The sequence below is a fragment of the Paralichthys olivaceus genome, chromosome 21, assembly GCF_024713975.1.
Source record: "Paralichthys olivaceus isolate ysfri-2021 chromosome 21, ASM2471397v2, whole genome shotgun sequence".
Lineage (NCBI taxonomy): Eukaryota > Metazoa > Chordata > Actinopteri > Pleuronectiformes > Paralichthyidae > Paralichthys > Paralichthys olivaceus.
In genome coordinates this window covers 1,566,360-1,587,126 of record NC_091113.1, presented here as the reverse complement: position 1 = coordinate 1,587,126, position 20,767 = coordinate 1,566,360, and the positions used below count along the sequence as shown (strand labels likewise).

Below are 20,767 nucleotides of genomic sequence, written 5' to 3'. Positions count from 1 at the left end.
GATTTATTTGTCTTTGGCCTCCTTCATACCTGAAGCATGAAATGTTCAAAGAGCCCGTAAATACGGTGGCTGAGATGCAGATAGCGAAAACGACAATGGAAATATTTCCAGGGGAAAGTGATGAACCTGCTGTAGTTCAATGCTTTGTGACATTATTAAAGTCTGCTCCTCGTCAGTGGTGATGGAACCTCCTGTGCTCCTGTATTAGCGTGTGCAGATGTTGGCTGTGAAGCACAGTCGTGATGTTTCCAAATGGAAACGGCGTTCTCAGAATCACATGCTGACTGTGACAGAGCTGTTCCGTCCACAGGGATCATCATTAGATATGATTTGTCATCTCTGTCTCCACCAGGACGAGGAAGTCTGTAAGACAACGCCGCACGATATCGATTCTGGAACGAGCCGATGAGCCTGAACATCATTTGTGCCCCTTTTTATTTGTTACTTTGTCACGTGGGACAGATGCTGACGGGAGCACGAGAGCGAAACGCAGGCGGGAGAACGAGCACATGAGATAAATGTCAGATAGGGAGAGAGAGACAGGAAGAGAAAAGCAGGATGAGGGAGTCGTGCAGATGAAGGAGGGAGCTGAGCTGTGATGGGAGGTAGAGTTACAGGAAGCAGGAGAACAAATACAACCCTCGTCCTCTGAGACGGTTTAAAGGATCAGTTCAGATAAATCACACTCGAAGTGATACCACTTTAATGTTCATGTACAAAGTGCTGAAGATGTGCATTGACAAAATCCTGAACTTGTTTATTTGTCGTGTTTCAAACAAACTCAATAAATAAACCTTGGACGGAGATTTTAAAAAGGTGCAGCTGGAGGATGACGTTTAAAAAAAAAAGGCAAAGCAGCAGAACCTTTAGTTAAAACCTGCGTAAACACGATGACTCATCTCTGTTGTCGTCCTTTAGGGTCACAGTGCAAATAGACGACAACACACACACACACACACACACACACACACACACACACACACACACACACACACTGTCTCCACCGGGACCTTTATAAGTGGAATCACACAGGTAATTAAACCCATGTGCAGCAGCGGGATATGACGGGTGTGGGTGGGTGTGTGGTGTCTCAGGCTAATATTAGCTCTCAGCGTGCTCGTTGCTGGCAGCGTGCAGCAGCAGCAGCTATGATTTCAGCAACATGACAGGTTGTTCACTTTAGGTAGTAACACATCGAAGCCTGGGGGAGATTTAAGAGCGTTCCCTTAGTTAATGGTCGACGAGGGATTTTCAGGGACATTCGCAGAGAAAGACGAACCATCCAACCTCTAAACATCCACTCACACTGATCGTAGACGCCATTGATCGCTCTACATGTGATATCAGGTTACATCACTCTGTGGTCGATGCAGCCGCCTACTCATGCAAATTCCTCACAACCGAAATACACCCATCAAACCCGCTGAACTTCTGCACCGACTCATAATTAACCGAGCGGCGACTGAAGAGGATGAGCCGACGTTAAAGCGTCTTAGGGAAACACGACTTTGTTTGAGACGGGGCCGTCTCTCGCTCCTCTGCAGATTTCCGCCAGCCCTCAGAGACGTGCAGACAAAAGAGAGGAGACGTCTGACTCATGCAGAGACACAAAAACGAAGAAGGAAAGTTGCAGAGAGGCTTATTTGTGTAGAGGAGACGTTCACTCAGCACTTCACCACCCCTCAAATCACCACCTTGACTCGCTGCATGAAGAATGACAAATGCAACAGGGCTCAGAGACTCCAGCAGTGTGGACGCCACATGTAAACTTAGCAGAGGTGAAGGGATGAGCTTTAAAACTAAAACGCATCAGTGTGGACGAAACCTCAGCGGCCGACCGGAGCCTGCAACCCGGGGTTAACTCAGATGCATGTGTTTCACCAGAAGCAGCGTCTTTGAGATGTCACAAGAAGAAACTCACATCTCAAAGAAGCTGACGACCTCGTCGTTCATCTGATTGTGTCACGTTCCCACTAAACATGTTAAAGTTCAAGAGAGAACAGCAGCTCGGAGGCTCTGATACAGACAAAATAAGCATTTCACTCCAAACTATTTCATTATCAACAAAGGCTCTCTTTCAAAATGCTGGAAAAGTCATCGGAGTTCAAGTTGCTTGTTTTCTCCAAGTTAAAGTTCAGAACCTTCAGTTTCCAGAACAAATAAAACTCATGTCTGAAGGAAGGAGCCTGAACGTGCTCTGATCAGACGCTTCAGCTAAATTGCATCAAAAAGAAGTGAGATGTCTCTGGTTGGACTCACGACTCTACACTGGATGTCAGTTTTTACATATATACACACGCTGACGTCTACAGGCCGCAGTGCAAACACAAAAACTCAAAGAGAAGTATGAATACCACGTGTACCGTCACTTCAATCTCAAATCTAAATATATCACATGACGATAAAAGCTTCCTCTGAGGACTCACTTCTACAAGAGGGAGGAGTTCGAGCACACTCCATGAAAAATGCACATGATGGACGAACTCTTTAACCTTCACTGTTCCTGCACTGGAACGTTCACAGACACCTGGAGGTCGAAGGTCTTTGAAGACGCACTGATCTTAAATCCATTCATTTCACATGAATAACAATCAAACACTACACACATCACATTAGGATCGAATCACCTTTTCATGGATTTGTTAATTTAAACTAATGTGCACTTCCTCGATGACAACTTATTCTCAAGGCTCGATTTATAAAAGGAAACAGACGGAACCTCCTCCACCGACGCCACTTTTTCAAGTTTAGTTTTGTGTATTTTCTGAACATTGGATTAAAATTGACACTAGATTAGAAACTCCAACACTTGGCTGCTCGTTTCAGTCTCAGCATTGAAGAGGGTGTTCAACAAAAACATTTCAATTAATTCATAATGAAACATGAAATGATCGAGAGGTCCACAGTGATGACGCACACTGTGCTAAAGTCTGATGAATAAAATTCTTAACGCTTAATGCTTCTAATTTAGACCGTAGATATTTTTAAATAATGATAAAGGGTTTGATGTAAGTTTTATAATCGATTAATCTGCAGATAAATGTTTGGGTTGATGGATTTTATACTTAAAACACTATCACAATATTCATGCTTCAAAAACTGCTGTAACATTTACTGGATTTTACAAATAAATCATAATACGACTTTATACTTTTGCTGAAACTCAACAACAAAGAGTCTGAGCAGTTAAAGCTGAAATGACATTTAAGGGACAGTAACAGGGTGGCACTGCCTGTCGTGCCCACACACACTGATTATACAAAAATATGCAGTCGCTCATTTCACACACCCTCACACATGCTCTCTCTCTCACACACACACACACACACACACACACACACACACACACACACACACAGTCTCACACTCACCTAACCAGGAGTCACACCTCCCACGTGTCTTATCATCTCATCCTTTTTTCTTCCGTCCCTCTCATCTTCACCTCCTTCCTTTCCTCCCTCTCTCCAGCACAGACCTGTCCGACCGGGCCGGCTCTCTCTCTCTCTCTCTGTCTCTCTCTCTCTCTCCCTCTCTCCCTCCCTCCCTCTCCGATGCTGACGCTCAGCCAATAAGCAAGCTCCCATCACCCAGCCCTGCCTCCCTGCCTCCCCCCTCCTCTGCCTCTCACATACATGCTGAGTCAGTGTGGAGTACTTAGCTCGGCTATGGGAGGTGCAGTGAGGAGGGAGCATGTAAGACAGTGAGGGGTGAAGTGTTTAAAGATGGCAGCTCGACCTCTCCCTCTGGGACACACTTCAGAATAACCGTGGCAGATGTGACAGGATGAAAACTGGACATGTGGTCCGATCCGCAGGACGCCGCCGTCTCCAGCAAGTGTGAAAACCCTCCTCACAAGGTGTGAACTCACAGAAATAAATGAGTCTGGCTGATTGGAAACAAACATTGAAAATATGGATTATTATTGCTCCACATCACAAGTAGAACACGTTATATAGTCACAGATAAATGAGGCTTCAGGGATTTTGATAATTCACCTGATATAAGTGTTTGTGTCTCTAACTTTAAAAAAAAAAATCATGTTTCCTTTGACACAGAATGAATGTTTAAATGAACAGAAGATGAAAAGTCTGAGTCTTATCTTCCAGCGTCAGAGTCCTGTCTGTGTGTCACCACGCTCTTGTCCATCGAGTGGAACATCCAGCTTTGGTTCATGCAGTCGGTGTTTGTGTTGCTCCATGATAGTTTGAATAATTTATCCAGCAGCGATTTATCAAAAAAAAGGAAATAAATTCAGAGGTGAAAGCTGCTGAAATATTAAAAAGACACATGTTGACTGAACACACACACACACACACACACACACACACACACACACACACACACACAGCTACACGGGTTCAAATATATTAAACTCCAGTGGCGTCAACATGACACCTGCAGGTGAACACGCTAACCTTCACGCGTGTAAACAGACCTGTCAGATAAACCAGATATTCGTATACACACAGCATGGCGCGGTGCTAACGATGCTACCTGCACACGTGTGTGCTGCAATAGATTTTAAAATCACACATTAACCAAAGAGAGAGTCTCACACGGTCTCAGACAGGAGCTGGATGAGATGCGTCAGATTCAGCTGAATTGATTTTCTCTTTTAGCGACATCTAGTGGTGATGAGTCATGTCTACAACCTTTAAGTCTCGATTATAGCAGCATGCTAGTGAATGGATGAATATTACATTTTATACATTAACACTAAAACCATTTTTGTTAAAAGCAGTTCAGAGTTTAGGTCAAAGAGACGGAGACAGAGCGGACACTCAGACAGACATCATCAGAGGTCAAAGGTCAAACGGACTCAGACATAAACAGATTTAGTTTAATCTAGTTTTACCTCTGACCTCCACACAGCCCAGGAAGCAGGAAGTTCGTTTATCTAATCAAACAGTAAATCTGCTCCTCCACGAAGAATAAACCGGCAGCAGCTGATATTTACTCATATTAATACCTCGAAGAGCTCGGAGACGTCTGACGTCCTTCTGCTGAATTCTCTTTCCTCAGAGTCACCGTCAGCCTCGACAAAGCCCTGAAGTCGGGGGTTTGGCAGCTGCTCGCTCACGTGTCGGGCGCTTGAGGTGAAACAGGTGAAAGTGACAGGCAGCGATCAGCAGCATCACCGCTCACTGCACCGAGCGTGCAGCTCCAGTGTCACAGCAGCGTCAGGACGAGCCTCTGAGAGAGCCTCAGTGAAAACACCAACTCTCTCATCTGCTATTTCAGACAAACAACGTTAAGGACAATCAAATTAAAAGATTATGTCCATAGCCTCCGTCCGCCAGTGACGATCTTCCCAGGTGAACTTGAGACAAACAGTGGCATTCATTGATCGACGGGTTTTAAAAATAAACTCCTTGAGAGGAGGGTTGGCTCTGCTCCCGTTTCAACGAATTAGAAACATTTCCCAGTTTGATACGAACTACACCTCAAATGATAAAAACCATCTTTGAGAAATTTACTGTGAACTTTGACTTGCTTAGTTTGGTCAATGTCTCATCTGCTAACATGGAGGAGGCTGGGTTTATGACCTACAGTGCAGCCAGCCACCAGGGGGCGATGGAGACAATTCCGTGTCACTCTTACGGAGCTGTTATCTCGTCCAGTCTCTGAAAACAGTGACCTATGTTTGCTCGCTCCCGTCACGTGAAACAGAAACAGCTCCACCATGTTTCCGCCTGAATCCAGTGAGTCACATATCTGAACAGTCATACGACTTATTGTGGGACACCGGCAGAGCAATGGGGGGGCGATCAAACATCGTGGAAGATCAGTTACTGGCACTGAAACGTTACCAAGCGGCCAAGTGTGACGCCTGCACCTCCATATACTCACATTACATCTGAGCCGGGGGAGCAGCCTGACAGAACAAGAGGGAATTTCAGCTTGTGTAACGAGGAGAAAACGCCTCTACAACAGATTTGTGTTTTGTTAATCACTCAGGATCCAGGCCACTGCAAAGCACTCCATCTGCACCACAGCCAACAGGAGGAGGCCTCGCAGCAGACTCATCACAGGGGAACACAGCAGGATTGTAAAATGCTAATGATCACACGAGCCGCACCATCCACATGCTTAAAGGCCCCTTTCATTGCCAGCACTCTCACCTCCTAAATACTCCCACCGCCGCACCCCCGAAACCTGCTCATGGCTTTATATCAGTGCTGGATACCAGCAGAGAATACCTCATGTGAAGATCTGCAGCAACAGTGAAAACTGGCGGAATCTGAGAAGACCACGGGAGAAAAGACCGAGGCGGTGAGGATGGTGAGAGGGAGGGAAGAGTGGGAGAATGTAGGAAGAAATAAAAAACAGACGTGGGAAGGAGGAAGAAAAAAAACACTTCAAGACGTTTTCTTTGCAGCATCGACAACGTGAGAATAGATCGAGGGTCTCAATCTTAGAACTGATGGAGACACAAGCATTAATGATCAGTGTGTGTGTGTGTGTGTGTGTGTGTACAGCCTTTCAATAACAGACACACACTCTGCTGTTCAGTCCCATTTCTACATCTGTCCCGGTTGCTTCTTTTCTTTTTACACAACTGACGTTCTGTTCATTTACAACAGGAAAGTTGTGGTTCGGACAAATAATCAATGAGCTGAAAACGTGTGTGAAGAGGAGGCCGGCAGCAGATTCTCCTCTTCATCTCTACAAGCGACTCTTCTCACCCCCAACACACCTTCACCTAATCAATGTAAAGACGTCAGGAACTTTTCTAGAACATCCCACGCTCTCTCAGACCTTCAACAAACCAACGTGTATTAACTGGAGATATTCAGCAACACAGACGTTGATATGAAGTTCTCGTGGAGCAGCTGATTCCACAGAGACGTGTGCTGTCACTTCTCTTCTACCCCCCCCCACTCGTCCATTCACTGAAACACAGTGGAGTCTGAGCCCCACAGAGGAGGTGTGATGGTGGGGGGGGTTGGATTTATAAACTGTGCAACAAATGAAGATTAAATGCTTCCAGCTGCCCTTGACGGCGGCGGTGGCGAGGAATGGATTTGCCCCCCCGAGCTGATCCAGGGGGACATTTGACAGGGTCTCCAATCAGTCATGCAGCGATGTCCTGTCTGAGCCGCAGAGAGGACGAGAGTTTTCTGCAGTGCAATTCATCATCAGGAGCGAGTATCAGCATATGCACGACCAAAACCTGAACCTGTCAGCACGCGACTGTCGTCTGAGAGGAAACAGAGTCAGGAGTCGATTGAATCGAGGCTTGAATCAGAATGTTCAACTTGAAAAGAGAGAAATGATTCAACGATCCCATTAAGTCAAGAACCCAAAGATGAGATTTGAGCAGATCGAGGGTCACGTGTTGATTTATGTTAATGGCCGCTCGTCCTCTGCCGTGTTAATGATTTGTATCTGCACTGTTGTAAAAATAATACAAATCTGAACGACATAAAAAAAGAAGCAGAAGATACAGAGGAGGAAAATAACCTGAAGAGAACCTTTGAGAAACTAGATCCAGAACATTGTGACTTGAAGAAACAGTTTTATTGATCAATAATCAATAATCGACTCACGATCTGATGACTGCAGCAGGAAAGTTTCTGTTTTCACTTGGCTGCGATGGAGAAATGAACCAAATCAAATAATGAGAATAAATCAACTGCAGCAGCAGCAACATCTCACAATCCTGAGCTCTCACCGTTAAATCCTGTTTGTTGCAGCTCATCCTGAAGCTCATGACTCAACAGTGGCTCTGCATCACCTGTGTGCAGGTACAGGTGACGTCATCTAAAACCCTCACACACAACACACACACACACACACACACACATACAACTTTTGCTGCCAAGGACAAAAGTTGTGCGTGGATGAGACGCACACACGCGTCTGCAGTGACCTTCCGGTGCGTCCCACAGGTCCGGTGTCATCGCGATGCAGCGCACGAACACGGTGCGTGCACGATCAAGTTGTCGTGCACGCACCGTGTGGATGTGCGGCAGCGGCGGGTGCAGTGAGGCGGAAAAAACGCAGCATGTTGACGGAGGCAGTACTCACCAGGAGCCGAGAGGGTGTCTGCAGCAGAGTGCGTGTGAGCGTGTGTGTGTGTGTGTGTGTGTGTGTCCTCCCGATGCCACAGAGGATGGTGATGATGGTGCATCTCAGTCTGCTGCAGGAAACACACACACTGACACTGCGGTGCACATTTCACTGCTCCTCCAGTGTGTGTGTGTGTCTGTGAGTGTGTCTGTGTGTGTGTGTGTGTTGGGGGACGCTCTGTTTCACGTCAGCTGGACTCGTGATGCTGCTGCGTGTTAAATCCACGTTTTGTTGCCTCAACTCTTCTACTGTCAGTCTTCCTCTCTCTCCCTCTCTCTCTCTCTCTCTCTCTCTCCCTCTCCTCCTTCTCACCAGGTTGCGCATGCGCAGTTGCAGCCTCCCTCTTGCGCATCATGTGTTGTTTGCAGGTGAGAAGTTAAAGCAACTTGTGCAAAATGTTGACATTGAATCCTCAGCTCGATCAAAGTGAGTCTGATGTGTGAGAGTGAACAGAGTTTCCTCCCTCACTCCCTGAGTCTGTACTTTGTGTCTGTGACTCTGCTGAGCGGGTTCGATCTCCTGTGAGAAGAAGTGACTGAGAGTCAGCATCAGCTCCAGACAGATGAAGAGAGAAGCTGAACTGAGATCAGTTCAAAACACTGAGATGTTATTACCAACCAATCACGCTTTAGCTACAGGGGGCGCTGTTGCTAAGTAACATAGTGTTGCTTTAATGCAGGTGGATCAGAGTGGTATTTCAAATTAAAACATAATAGAGACAAGAAACACAACAAATACTGCAAGAAAAGAAAAATACTTATGTTGTTGGACACTATAATTTACATTTTGTGTTGGAAACTCAAGTGATTGGGGGAAAATTCACTTCCACAAACAACAAAGTTCAACATCACATGAGATACAATAAACTGCACAATGATAAACTTTGAGCTCAGTGACAAAACTCTGCATCAAAACCCTGAAATAGTTTGCAGAAGAGTTTTTAACGTGGTTTGATGATGAAGTGAGTTTTGCACTGCAGAGCAGAAATGTGCTGCTGTGTGCTGCCACCTGCTGGCACAGAGGAGCATTGTGTTCTTCAGTGGTCAGGCTGCAGCATTTAGTCAGAATTAAATGTCTGTGTTTGGAAACGATGCACCTCTGCTCATGCAAACATGGAGAGAACATGCAAACAGAAGGGGATTCGAACTGGGCATTAAGAATCTCTGCATTGATATAAATAGTTACATGTGCCCACGAGACAAAAAGCCGTCACTGAACTATGCTCAACATAATTTTCAGTGTGTTATCATTGTTATTATTTCGTTGACCTCCATCCCTCCTTTAAATGTCAAGTTATAGTTATTTTTATAGTTTTGTGAACCAATGATAGTCTTCTCTCGGTGCAGTTCTAGTTTTATCTTCGTCATAAATTGTTCTCATCATATCTGGTTCATGATTATTATTCAACCACGTCACCAAACGTCTCATACATGTGTTTCGTACCCGTCATGTTCAAAGTGTTCTTGCTGTATCTTGGCCCAAGAGATGTCACATCTCGTTTTGATTCAATTATCACATCTGTGAGGATATTAGCTGAAATAATAAAGGTCTTAAATCCAGGTTTTGCAACAGGGCCAGAGGGTTCAGGGTGATAAAGCAGGATAATGTCTTCAGACCGTTATCACACAGGATAATATTGTGCTTTAGTTGGGCACATTCTCATATTCTTAACAAAGATGCAGATATCAGTGGGAACATAATGAACCTGGCAATCTTTGCTCTGCTGGTTAATCAACTCTGATCATGTCCAGTGCAGCTGCACAGCTCAGTGGAGTCTTATGTAAGTGCACACCTCTCTGTGACTGACTCACTGCCCTTTAGCACAGATTCCAACAGGACCGCAATGAGCAAATTCAGTTGGAACGAGCAATAAAAGACGTGCAGTAAAGATAAAGAGGCTTTAGTGAGCCGGTGTGAGGAGACAGGAGCCGGAGATTATCGTTACAAGTGAAGGTTAAAGGCTTCAGCAAAGACCTTTTCTCCATTTCACTGCACGAGCAATGAAGTCAACGCTTCATAAGAAATGAGTTAGAATGAATGAGTGTATTTGTTCAACATATTGAACTCAGACTGGAAAATGTTGTGACAAGGTGTCAACCCTCATAAAGAATCTGTTTATTATCATTTATCTAAATAGTTTAATCTAAATTGAGCGTTATACAACATGACTCACAGAAAGTGAACTAATAAAGTGTAGAATAGTGTAAATCTTCCCTGTTGCATTTGTCTATGAATCTTTATTCTATGTATTGAATCTGTATTAAATCAAAAACAGTGACAACAGTGTGGTGCTGCTGAAGGCAAAGTGTGCTCACACTTATTTAACTCAGGTTTGAGTGAAGTTAAAAATACGTTTGAAAGCATCTTCATCATTTTACCTTTACTGCCGAAAAACTTTGTACAAAACTGTTTATGAAATGATTGATGTTAAAGTTGCAGCGGATCATTTTAACTAACGCACTAATGTCATACTTTACTTTATCAGTAAAAATCAAAGTAACTCAAAGTAACTGCAGTGGAGTGAAAAGTTATTTGAATACCATGTAATAAATATTATCATTTGATATAAACGTAACAAAGTACAAAATACTTGAGTAACTAGTAATTAGTTACTTTAACTAATTTTCACTGTTGATGATTCCACCTGACTGTTTGACGTCACACACAAGCCCCGCCCCCTCCACCTCTGTCATCAACCCGGAATGTGCTGCGATGACGTCACACCCCACAGTGACAGGAAATCAAAGCTTTCTCCTTCACAATAAAAGTTGGCACAACAAATTCAGATTTTTTTTTTTTTTTCACCAAGTGATGTGTTAATTGAGTTTTTTAGTTTTCTATCCTACGTAATGACGGTGGAAAAGTTAACAGAGTCATAGTTTACATGACTTAAAAAATACCCAGCAGTGTTTTACAGTGAGGTGAAGAATAAAAAAAACTAAACTGTAGTTAGATGAAGAACATCAGATATTATATATTTCATTTATAATTATATTATTGTATCATCATTATTATTGTTCTTTTATTATTATCAGAAAATAAAGTTTCAGCTTTCTACTCCAATAAATCTTTTCCTTGAGTAAATACTTTAATTTAAAATACTTTGTTAAATACTCTTTGTATAAATATGAATAAGCTCATACCAATGTAAAAAGAGAGCTACGCTAACTGCCAGCTGTGGCTGGTCTTATTTTGAAAGTCCGGACCGGAAGCTGTGAGTATCATAGTAACCACATGTCCCTGACGACAGAGCGTCAGTGAGGAAGAACATCTGGTGGCTCCTCATCTTCATCCTCCTCTCCCCGGTCTCCTCCGGTTGTCCTCGGGTGGACAAAGCAGCAGCAGCAGCCGCCCTGTGCACCTCCTCTCCCCGGTCTCCCTCCGGTTCTCCCCCGTCACAGAGAAACACCCAGAGCCAGAGCCCGGGCTCCTCTCGCGGGACAAATGACCATGAACGACACGGAGCTCAATCTGGTGGAGTTCGGCTTCGAGCGAGGCTTCGATGAACGTCGAGCTCTGGAGTGGATGCAGGAAAACTGGTGAGAAATCAAACACGTCCCCTGGCTCCCCTCCTGGTTCCCCTCCTGGTTCCCCTCCTGGTTCCCCTCCTGGTTCCCCTCCTGGTTCCCCTCCTGGTTCTCCTCCTGGTTCTCCCCCGGCTCCTCCTGCTCCCCCAGGCCGGCAGACAGTGCAGGGTGGTGGGCTGGAGTCTGTACTTTGTGTCCTGAGCTGCGGACCGTCTGTGGTTTTATTCTATTTATTCTGTTTCACATTCATGTCACAGCTCATTTAACCCACAGAGATGAAAAACAGATGAAGGATCCAGTTTTACTGATTGAACTCAAACCTCCTTCAGGAGGATGTGACTTCATCTGTTTATTAACACAACATCTCAACTGCAGACATTCAATTCATGATTATTAATCCAACCTATGTTAATGTAAGTGTCAGTATTCTTTATTTTAGACTCATGGGTCCAGATTAGTGCAAATGAGTATATATTACATTGTAATTTGTATTTAAACTTATTTTTTTTACTTGTGTAAAAGTACAAAAGCATCTAAATCTGCTTAAAGTAAATTATAAGTTACGAAGAAAATACCATTTCAGAGTAATGCATGTTATTAGAACATACAATTAAATTTAATAAGTTAATATTAAAGCTTGTACATAAGTAGACGAACATTCTGCAGATATTTTGATGAGTTATTATTTGTTCAATTTTCAAGCCGAAATAGAGGATTCCTGTTCATTTGAATCGAAAATAAGGTAATAAGTGTTTAATGTAATATTAAGTATATATACATTATATATAGATATTTAGATATATGTAATGCACTTACATTTTTTACATAAAAGTACGAAATCAGCAAAACCTGTTTTAAGTAAATATTAGTAAAAGTATTTATGTAGAAAAGCTCATTTCAGAATAATGCATGTTCAAGTTTACATAACATGAGGATCCATTGAACAGTTGATCAGTTAATCAAAAAACTAATCAGCAGATATATTGGTGAATTATTGGTGAGTTATTAGTCTCTTCAGTCACTTATTGAGCAGAAATAATGAATGTTGAATATTTTCTGATTGTAGTCTCCTGAATGAGAAGAATTCTGCTTGTTTTTGTTGATTGAACAAAATAATACATTTAAAATTCACGTTCAGTTGTGCACAGTATTTATTTTTTACTTCCTCTGTTATTGGAAGCTGATATTGAATTCTCTTCTCTAAACCTTCACCCTTGTGTCATGACTCCAAACCGGCAAGTTAACGGAAGTGGACTAAAATGTGTTTACCTGAAATATAAAGCAACAGATACTGAAAACAGAAGTACACAAGCTCAGGACTGTATTTAGTTACTGAACGTCTCCTCCTTGTCCAATAGAAAGTCTTGTGCTGAGGGAGTGAGCTCTCGTTGAGCAACTCCTCCAGGAAAACCAAGTAAGACCACATTTTTTCAGCCTCGTGGTGATGAGGCCGTGCACTGAAACCTCCCGCAGCAGCTGAGTTTGTGTCACAGGAGCAGGTTCAGTGAAAAGTCATGAGCCGTCAAATGTTTCCTATTCCCTCCAGAGCTCTGCACCTTCAACACGAACAAGTGAATAGTAGCAGAGAAGCTTGGAGGATTTATACTTAAACGATCAATTAGTTATTAAACTCACTGATGCGACACTTAACAAAACTGTTCTGCTCCATTTAGAAGAATATATCGTATATAACGCAGCCTGCTGGAGAATCAAGAACAAACATTTGATCTGTATTCAAATCAGGAACTTTATCATCAAAACATGAATTTGTGTTTTTGCACACGCTGGTGAACACACACACACACACACACACACACACACACACACACACACACACACACACACACACACACACACACACACACACACACACACACACACACACACACACACACACAGGGTTGAGGGGTGTAATTAAAGCATCATGTTGCACCACCATGCTGCAGTTTGCAGAGAGGGAGGCGTCCTCTTTCATATCAGCTCCTGTTCTCGGGCAGTATCTCACACACGCACACACACGCACTTTAGTGATGCACCAGCCCTCCTTCATCTTTTCCTAATACCTTGACTCAGATTCTGTGTTTTCTCAAAGTTACTCTCTGCATTCTCAGCCATCTTCTATATTTTAATTTAAGTTGCAGCTAAAGATTCTCCTATGAAACTGGAATTATCTGACAGTATGTGACAGAGGAGGCATTTGTTGGCGAGTTATTTATCTTCACACAGGTTTTTCTGCATCTTTGAGTTGGGCCAGGACATGAATATCAGGAACCGGTGCAGCGTTAAGTGGGTCAAACAGCAGCAGCAGCTTCTCCTCAGCGTAATATACATGGTGTCAATCTTTCACTGATTCATGTAAAGACTGATTTAAAGAAATCAGAGAGGGTTACGTCTTCGTGACACGTGATTGTTTTCACCTCAGCAGTGACCTCAACTGTTCTGTTGACATTTTCTGCTGCTGGCTGTCGTTAGTTATTTGTCACCAGTCTGGTTGTGTGTTTGTGAGCACAATCACACAAAAACTACCAAACAGGTTTCCATGAAACTCGGGGGACGGATGGTAAACAGTCCTAGACAAAAGAAGTTTCTTTCGTTGTCTTTATCACTGTCTTTAACATTGTGAGACTGGGTGGATTTACATTTTTAGAAGGGTCGATCTTTATAGCAGGCGTCAAAACTAATCTCTTGATCTTGATTGATAATCAAAACTGAGGATAAGTCTGAGCTGAAGGAGGCTTTTAAATTCAGTTTTAACTTCTACTTTGAAAAGGACATTATGTCACGGTCCCAGCAGCCAGGACGCAGGCGGTCAAATCGTGTCATATTTGTCATTTCATCTGCTTCGTCTGGTCTGTTCATCTAATTGTGTTATTTCTTTCACGTAATCTCACTCCGTGTGTTTAATCACCTTGTGGGTCCTGGTGTGACGAGCTGATCAGGGTCCATCGTCTTCCTCACTGGGTCAAAGTTCACGTGGAGCTGGTGATGTGGAGGTTATCTCACTCACTTAGGATTTAAAACTGGGACAATCACATTTTTTATCAGATACAGAATATCACCAATATCGATACCGATATTCATGTATTCATTACATCATGTCTCCTCTGAGCTTCTCTTCCCTGCAGCTTGATATTTCTTGATACTGCTTGTTAGTCCATATTTTATTTTTACGAAACGATGACGAGTCTATTCTGTGTTGCTCAGATTAGCTAATGAGTCCTTTTTATTTTCCGCAGGAGCAAGTCATTCATGTTCTGCGGCCTGTACGCTGCGCTCGTGTTCGCCGGCCAGCACTTCATGAGGGAAAGACCAAAGCTGAACCTGCGGCGCCCGTTAGTGCTGTGGTCGCTCAGCCTGGCCGTGTTCAGGTGAGTCGCTCTCTCGGTTCCTCTCCTGACAGGGAAGCAGGAGGTTTGTGCAAGGACACCAGAGACCTCCCAAAAGTGAGGCCAAGGAAGTGGAGATGTGTCGTCCATCTTTATTAATGTGGATACTTTACTCATGTGTTTGCTCCGCAGCATCATAGGAGCTTTCAGGACCGGTCTCTACATGATGCACATCCTCACGACCAGCGGCTTCAGACAGTCGGTGTGTGACATCAGCTTCTACAGCGCCCCCGTCTCCAGATTCTGGGCCTATGCCTTCGTCCTGAGCAAAGCCCCCGAGCTGGGTAAGGCCTCCAAACCATTTCACTCGTGACCTTTGTTTCCTCTGAGCATTTAAACGTTCCAGTAGGTTCATCTGCAATTATCTTAAGAAGTGCGTCTCCGGATCGGCTCGGTAATGGACAACTTCTCGAGCTGGTCGGGCGGACCGATCGATCCTGGAAATGGAGGCAGATGCTGAGGTGGCAGGAAAATTCTATTAGTGCATGATTGATAGAGACAATGTTTCCTCGGCCGCAGGCAGGAAGTGAGTCTTCATCCTCCCACTGGACGGGCACACAGACAGAAAAATATCTCCTTCTAAAAGTCTTATGAGATCTGTAGGTTAATTCTGGTTAATTTAATTAACTGCTGAAATCGGAGAGGACGCAGAGACATGGATACTTGACTAAAACTATATTAGTCATTTAAATTAAATGTTTAGCATTTGGACACTTTTGCCAAAGTTGTAAATGTATTGAGAATTATCATGTCAGAGGAAAACAAGATTTTAAATCTGACATTCGTTGAGTTGCAAGCTCTGTGCTCAAGGGAAAGAAATAGAGCCCAACCCATATGAATTATCTGGGCCGATACCCAAAAATGCCGGTGGGGGTTGGGGTGGGGGTGGGTCAGTGTAGAAACTAGAAGAGAAAGTACATTCTGCATTCCCCTATATGAAGTAACTTCTCTCAGGCACAAGTATTTTCTGAAGAGTTACATGATCACAACCTGTTCCACCGTCACCATGCGAGTTGTCAGAAACTCTGCAGAGTTCACGTGGAAGAATGTGAGCAGTGACGGTTCGAAAAGAATGTATCTCTTTTCACAGGCAGGAGAGATAAGCTTTAAGATATCGTTATCTTATGGCAAAGAAATGTGTACTTGAGTACTGTGGTTACTTCATCCCCTCCTCCTTCTCCCTCAGGCGACACTGTGTTCATCGTCCTGCGGAAGCAGCGCCTCATCTTCCTGCACTGGTACCACCACATCACCGTGCTGCTCTACTCCTGGTACTCCTACAAGGACCAGGTGGCCGGCGGCGGCTGGTTCATGACCATGAACTACGTGGTCCACGCTTTCATGTACACTTACTACGCGGCGCGGGCAGGCGGCGTGCGGGTTCCCCGTCCCTTCGCCATGCTCATCACGGCCACCCAGATCCTGCAGATGGTAATGGGGCTGACGGTGCTGGGCCTGGTTTACTACTGGATGCATGAGGTGCGCTGTCCGTCCAACCTGGACAACATCACGTGGGGCTCCATCATGTACCTCAGCTACTTGATCCTGTTCGCCTTGTTCTTCTACAACACCTACCTCAGAGGCTCCTCCAGCGGCAAAGGGTCCAAGGCAGAGTAGAGATTTTGCACCGCGCTCGACCGTCCTGTCAAAGTGTGCCATCAGCAGAAATGACCGACAGTGCGGGGCCATGAATGTGTGAGTCACAGCTGGTGAACCGGCTGCTCCGTCCTCCTCTTGTTGCGTCATCATCATCAACTGACTTTTAATATTCGTCTGTCCCTCAAAACACTGACACATCATCCACTGACAGCAGGAGAGAGGAGGCTGGTTCTGACAGTTTAATATGATCCGATGATTAGTTGGTGTTACACAGTGATTATAGAAACACGAGGGAGCTCCATGTTTGTTTGACTAGTTCTCACTTCAGTGGCAACTTACACTCTTAACCAGTATCTAATCCTATGAAGGCCAAGTATTTGTCTGAGGTGATGAACAAAAGTTTTTATGTTGTAATGAAAAGGTTGAAAAGCTCTAAACTAGAACAGAATATTGTAAAAGGTTAAAGGATTTGTTCCAGATTTTGGAAAATACACTTGTTCGCACTCTTTCTCAGCCTGAAGGTAGTTAGCTGAGCATAAAGACTGCAAGCAGGGGGAAACTGCTAGCCTGGCTTTGCACAAAGCAAAAACAGTCAAACTGACTAATTTGAATATCACATCTCTTTAGCTTAATGTGTGCATGAAAAAATAATCATTTTATTCTGTCACGTACAAGAACTGACATTTTTCAATTCGCCTTTTATAATTATTTGTGCATAAAAACCAAGATGCAGCTTATTTATTTGTGAGTATCTGAGATGTTGAGTTCTATTTATCTCTTTGCCAACAGTGTCCCTCTAAAAACAGTCTTTGTATTAAGCTAGGTTGACGTCAATCTTCTCGTCCAACGCTGAGACAGAGGAACAAATATGTTTATTTGCCTGAAATGTCGAACTTCTCCTTTAAAACCATGTGTTTTAGCCTTTAGCACAACTGTAACCTGCAGGATCGTAACTATGAAAAGGGAATGAAGACTTTGTGCACTGAATGTCAGAGGGGAGGTTAGCACATGCATGCACACACACACACACACACACACACACACACACACACACACACACACACACACACACACACACACACACACACACACACACACACACACACACACACACACACACGTTATAAAGAGTGGAAACAAAAAGCAGGACTAGTTGAACTCAGTGTGTCCGAGCGACGAGCACATTCCTCGGCTGAGACGTCTCAGAGAAAATAACTTCTAGGAACTGAGGTTTGAAACAAGTAACGTGTTCTGCTGTCACATCCTGTTTACGTACTTTTGCACGTTCTGCCTTCTTGACCTCACTTGAGAAATCTACACTGAGCAATGAGTTTGTAAATGAGGAGTTTGAATAGGTTGAGCAGCCATAAATACAGAATAGGTACCAGGAGCTCGGAGTCTCTGTGAACAAAGACACCCTCTTTTATCAGACGTTTGAATCCGTGTGTGAACGCACCTGATGACCACTCCCACAGTTACAGCTATAAATAGATTTGAACACAACCTCCGTGGCTTGATTCCAGATAAAAACCTCCGCCCTCTTCGAAAGATGTGTCGATGAAACAAAGGAGAATTCAGAGAAGTCTGTGATTACTTAAAAATGAATCATGATCTCACTTCATCTTAAAACCGCAGACATTAATCAGTGATGTATTTATACCGACTACAAGACTTTGAAATGAAGGATAATAAAATAACCACTGTACTCAAAGTACATATTTTAGAAGGAAAAACTGCAAAACCATCACTGAAAAGTAACCAAACACTACGTAAACTTTTTTGAGTAATTAAATGAAACATTCAGTGACACCATATTTATTTTCTTTCTTGTTGTTATCATGTTTTTTCCACAAAAGCCAGATCATGAGTCGAACATTCTGTCATTGTTATGTGTTGTAAATTAATTCCTCCTGGGAAATAATGCAGTGTAGATCAAAACAAAACAACCAGTAAAAATCCATGACGTTAACGTGTTCGCAGCGTCTGCACAGAGCGAGCTGATGTAACTTGGGGATGAATCTGTCTGAGTATGGATTAGTTTTTTCTTGTATTCTGGGCATTTATTCATTAGATGAACAGACATGCACCTGAGGTAACATCCTGTCAGTGAAGCAGGTGGAAATTTACTTCACTTTGCTCTGTGCTCTCGTGGTTTAACACCGATCTTCCAGACATGTTGTATTTGTCTGTTTGTGACCACTGATCTCAGACTGTTGTTCGTGCAAAGCTTGTTTCATATGAAGGATTTTTCTGGAGACTCTGAAAAGGTGAAGGTTCTCGCTGTTTCACAAGAAAACAAAACTAAAAATGGTGAAAAAATGAAACAGAATTTAATGTAACAGTATTTAAACTATTATTATTGTTATTATTAATCATCTTCTGAGAGGGTGAGGGTCGGGGAAGTATTAGTGAGGTGCACATGTTCTCAGCACTTCTGGATTTTGTGTAAATTTTGAGAAAAGCAGCAACGTCCATCCTATGTTCTCTTCTCTTCCTTGATGTACTCTAGAGTCTATACTGTAGACTCTCGGGGTGCGGATGAAGAAACTTGGTACAAATCTGAGAACTATTCTTGCAGAGATTCACATTCACGTGCTTCCCGTTCTCTGAGGTGCTGATTCTGACTCGGTGAGCAAACAGAGAAACCCACGGGGGCTGCTGGGATCATTCGAGCTGCTAAGAAGGACGACGCGCTGCAGTGTGTCCGTTGTAAACGAGTGTATTTATTTTCTTATAGTGTCAAATGTCTCCTGCAGATCTGACGTGTAGATGTTTTTTTATCAGGATGTGCAGTTTCTCCAGCTGTGCGTCAGTTTTTCTCCCATCCAGATGTTGTGTTCGTGCATTTCTACATTCCACACATCTGCTGGCAAACCATTTCCACCTCTTTAATGAAAAGAGATGGGTGATGATTGCAGAAAAACTAAAAGACTGTAACACTGAACATGCAGAGATGTTTCCTGAGGTGTGTTCAATTTGTTTTACATGATGTCATCCTGTTTTTGTTTCTTTTTTGTGTTTCGTGCTAATTTGGAACGAAGCTTCTCCATCCTGTGAAAACATGAGTTAACCACTTTGACTGTTTGTTCCGTCCACGGCAGCTTCTGGTGTCGGAGGAGCTGCGGTTCACATTTGTCGTGTTTGTGTGTGTTGTGTTGATGTAGTTAAAATCACTGCAGGTTGTTTAAATGTCTCGGAGCCTAAAGACATTCACTGTAAATCAGCTCAGAATAAAAATCACTGTAGGAGTCGACCACTCGATAAACTTGACGCTACTCTGAGTCATTTCTGTGCCAAACGAAGCTTCGATTTCTACCTTGGTTTAATGTGAGCCGTCCCATGTCGGTCTGTGCAGCATCTCCCCCTTGTGGATTCTGCTGTCAACTGCACCTGAAAGGAGAAAAAGCAGTTTAAGGGCTTCTGATGTTGAAATGTTGTTATAATAAATCCTTAAATAAATCCTGGTGTTAAAATGTCTCCAGCTGTTGTTTGTGATCTCTCGCTCTCTCTCCGTCAGCTTTAAAAACTTTATTTAGAACTGTTCGAAGAAATCTCAAATACTAAAGTAAAAATGTCTCAAATAAGAAAAGAGGAAAAACAAGATTGAATGAATCGTATTCAAAGTCTATAAAATGTGTCTTTTAGAGAAATTTAAAAGATAATACAAATTATAATCTACATAAATCATGATTCCTAAAAACTGAATATTCTACATAATTTAAACAGATTATAACTGCAGATATTGTAATAATAGTATTTGGAGTATTTGTATTATTAATCTCTACAATGTTCCTGCAGGTTTGAATGCACTTCACAGGAGTCTGTGTCGTTGGACGGATTTATTCTGAAAGATACAGGTGTAAATAAAATATAAATATAAAAATGATCAATTACAAAAATAAAACATTTTTAAAGGTTCTGTAATAGTGAGTCACTGTCAAAATAAATTCAATTATTTATGTCGACAGTATTCAAAAATACCTCATATTACATTCAATTCCTTTTTGCATACAACACTGAAATAAAGGCAAGGCTGCCATCTTGTGGTGACAACTGAATATAACACATCTGAAGCAAAACACAGTTCAATAAAACATTGAACACACAAAATAAAAGCAGGTGGATTTCTTATGAGTTAAACTATATACAAACAAAAATTGGGTCATTGTCACTAGTACCGTC

The 20,767-nt window shown here is 42.9% G+C and overlaps 2 protein-coding genes across 6 annotated transcripts in view; one reads left to right on the top strand and one right to left on the bottom strand.

The window, feature by feature from the left end:
* Positions 1–8,380, bottom strand: part of LOC109644657 (PH and SEC7 domain-containing protein 1-like) — a 46,704-nt gene extending 38,324 nt beyond the window's left edge. The window contains exon 1 of one of the 5 annotated variants that reach the window (XM_069517259.1): positions 8,032–8,380. The gene's annotated coding sequence lies outside the window, so the exon portion shown is untranslated. Of the gene's footprint in view, positions 1–3,371; positions 3,513–7,675; positions 7,914–8,031 lie in introns of those variants that run through there. The other 4 variants (XM_069517260.1, XM_069517261.1, XM_069517262.1 and 1 more) reach the window with 4 other exon arrangements.
* Positions 8,381–11,167: 2,787 nt separating this feature from the next.
* Positions 11,168–20,062, top strand: LOC109645847 (very long chain fatty acid elongase 6-like). Its single transcript, XM_069517495.1, has 4 exons — positions 11,168–11,612; positions 14,837–14,968; positions 15,119–15,270; positions 16,173–20,062. Exons 1-4 carry the CDS (start codon positions 11,518–11,520, stop codon positions 16,601–16,603), a joined length of 810 nt encoding a protein of 269 aa, XP_069373596.1. The 5' UTR covers positions 11,168–11,517; the 3' UTR covers positions 16,604–20,062.
* The last annotated feature ends 705 nt before the right edge of the window (positions 20,063–20,767 follow it).

Excerpts from the sequence above, each read along its gene's own strand:
- LOC109645847 (XM_069517495.1), top strand. The coding sequence starts at position 11,518 with ATGACCATGAACGACACGGAGCTCAATCTGGTGGAGTTCGGCTTCGAG. Across the intron at positions 14,969-15,118 it reads CTCAGCCTGGCCGTGTTCAG|CATCATAGGAGCTTTCAGGA; the intron begins GTGAGTCGCTCT and ends TTTGCTCCGCAG. Across the intron at positions 15,271-16,172 it reads GAGCAAAGCCCCCGAGCTGG|GCGACACTGTGTTCATCGTC; the intron begins GTAAGGCCTCCA and ends CTTCTCCCTCAG.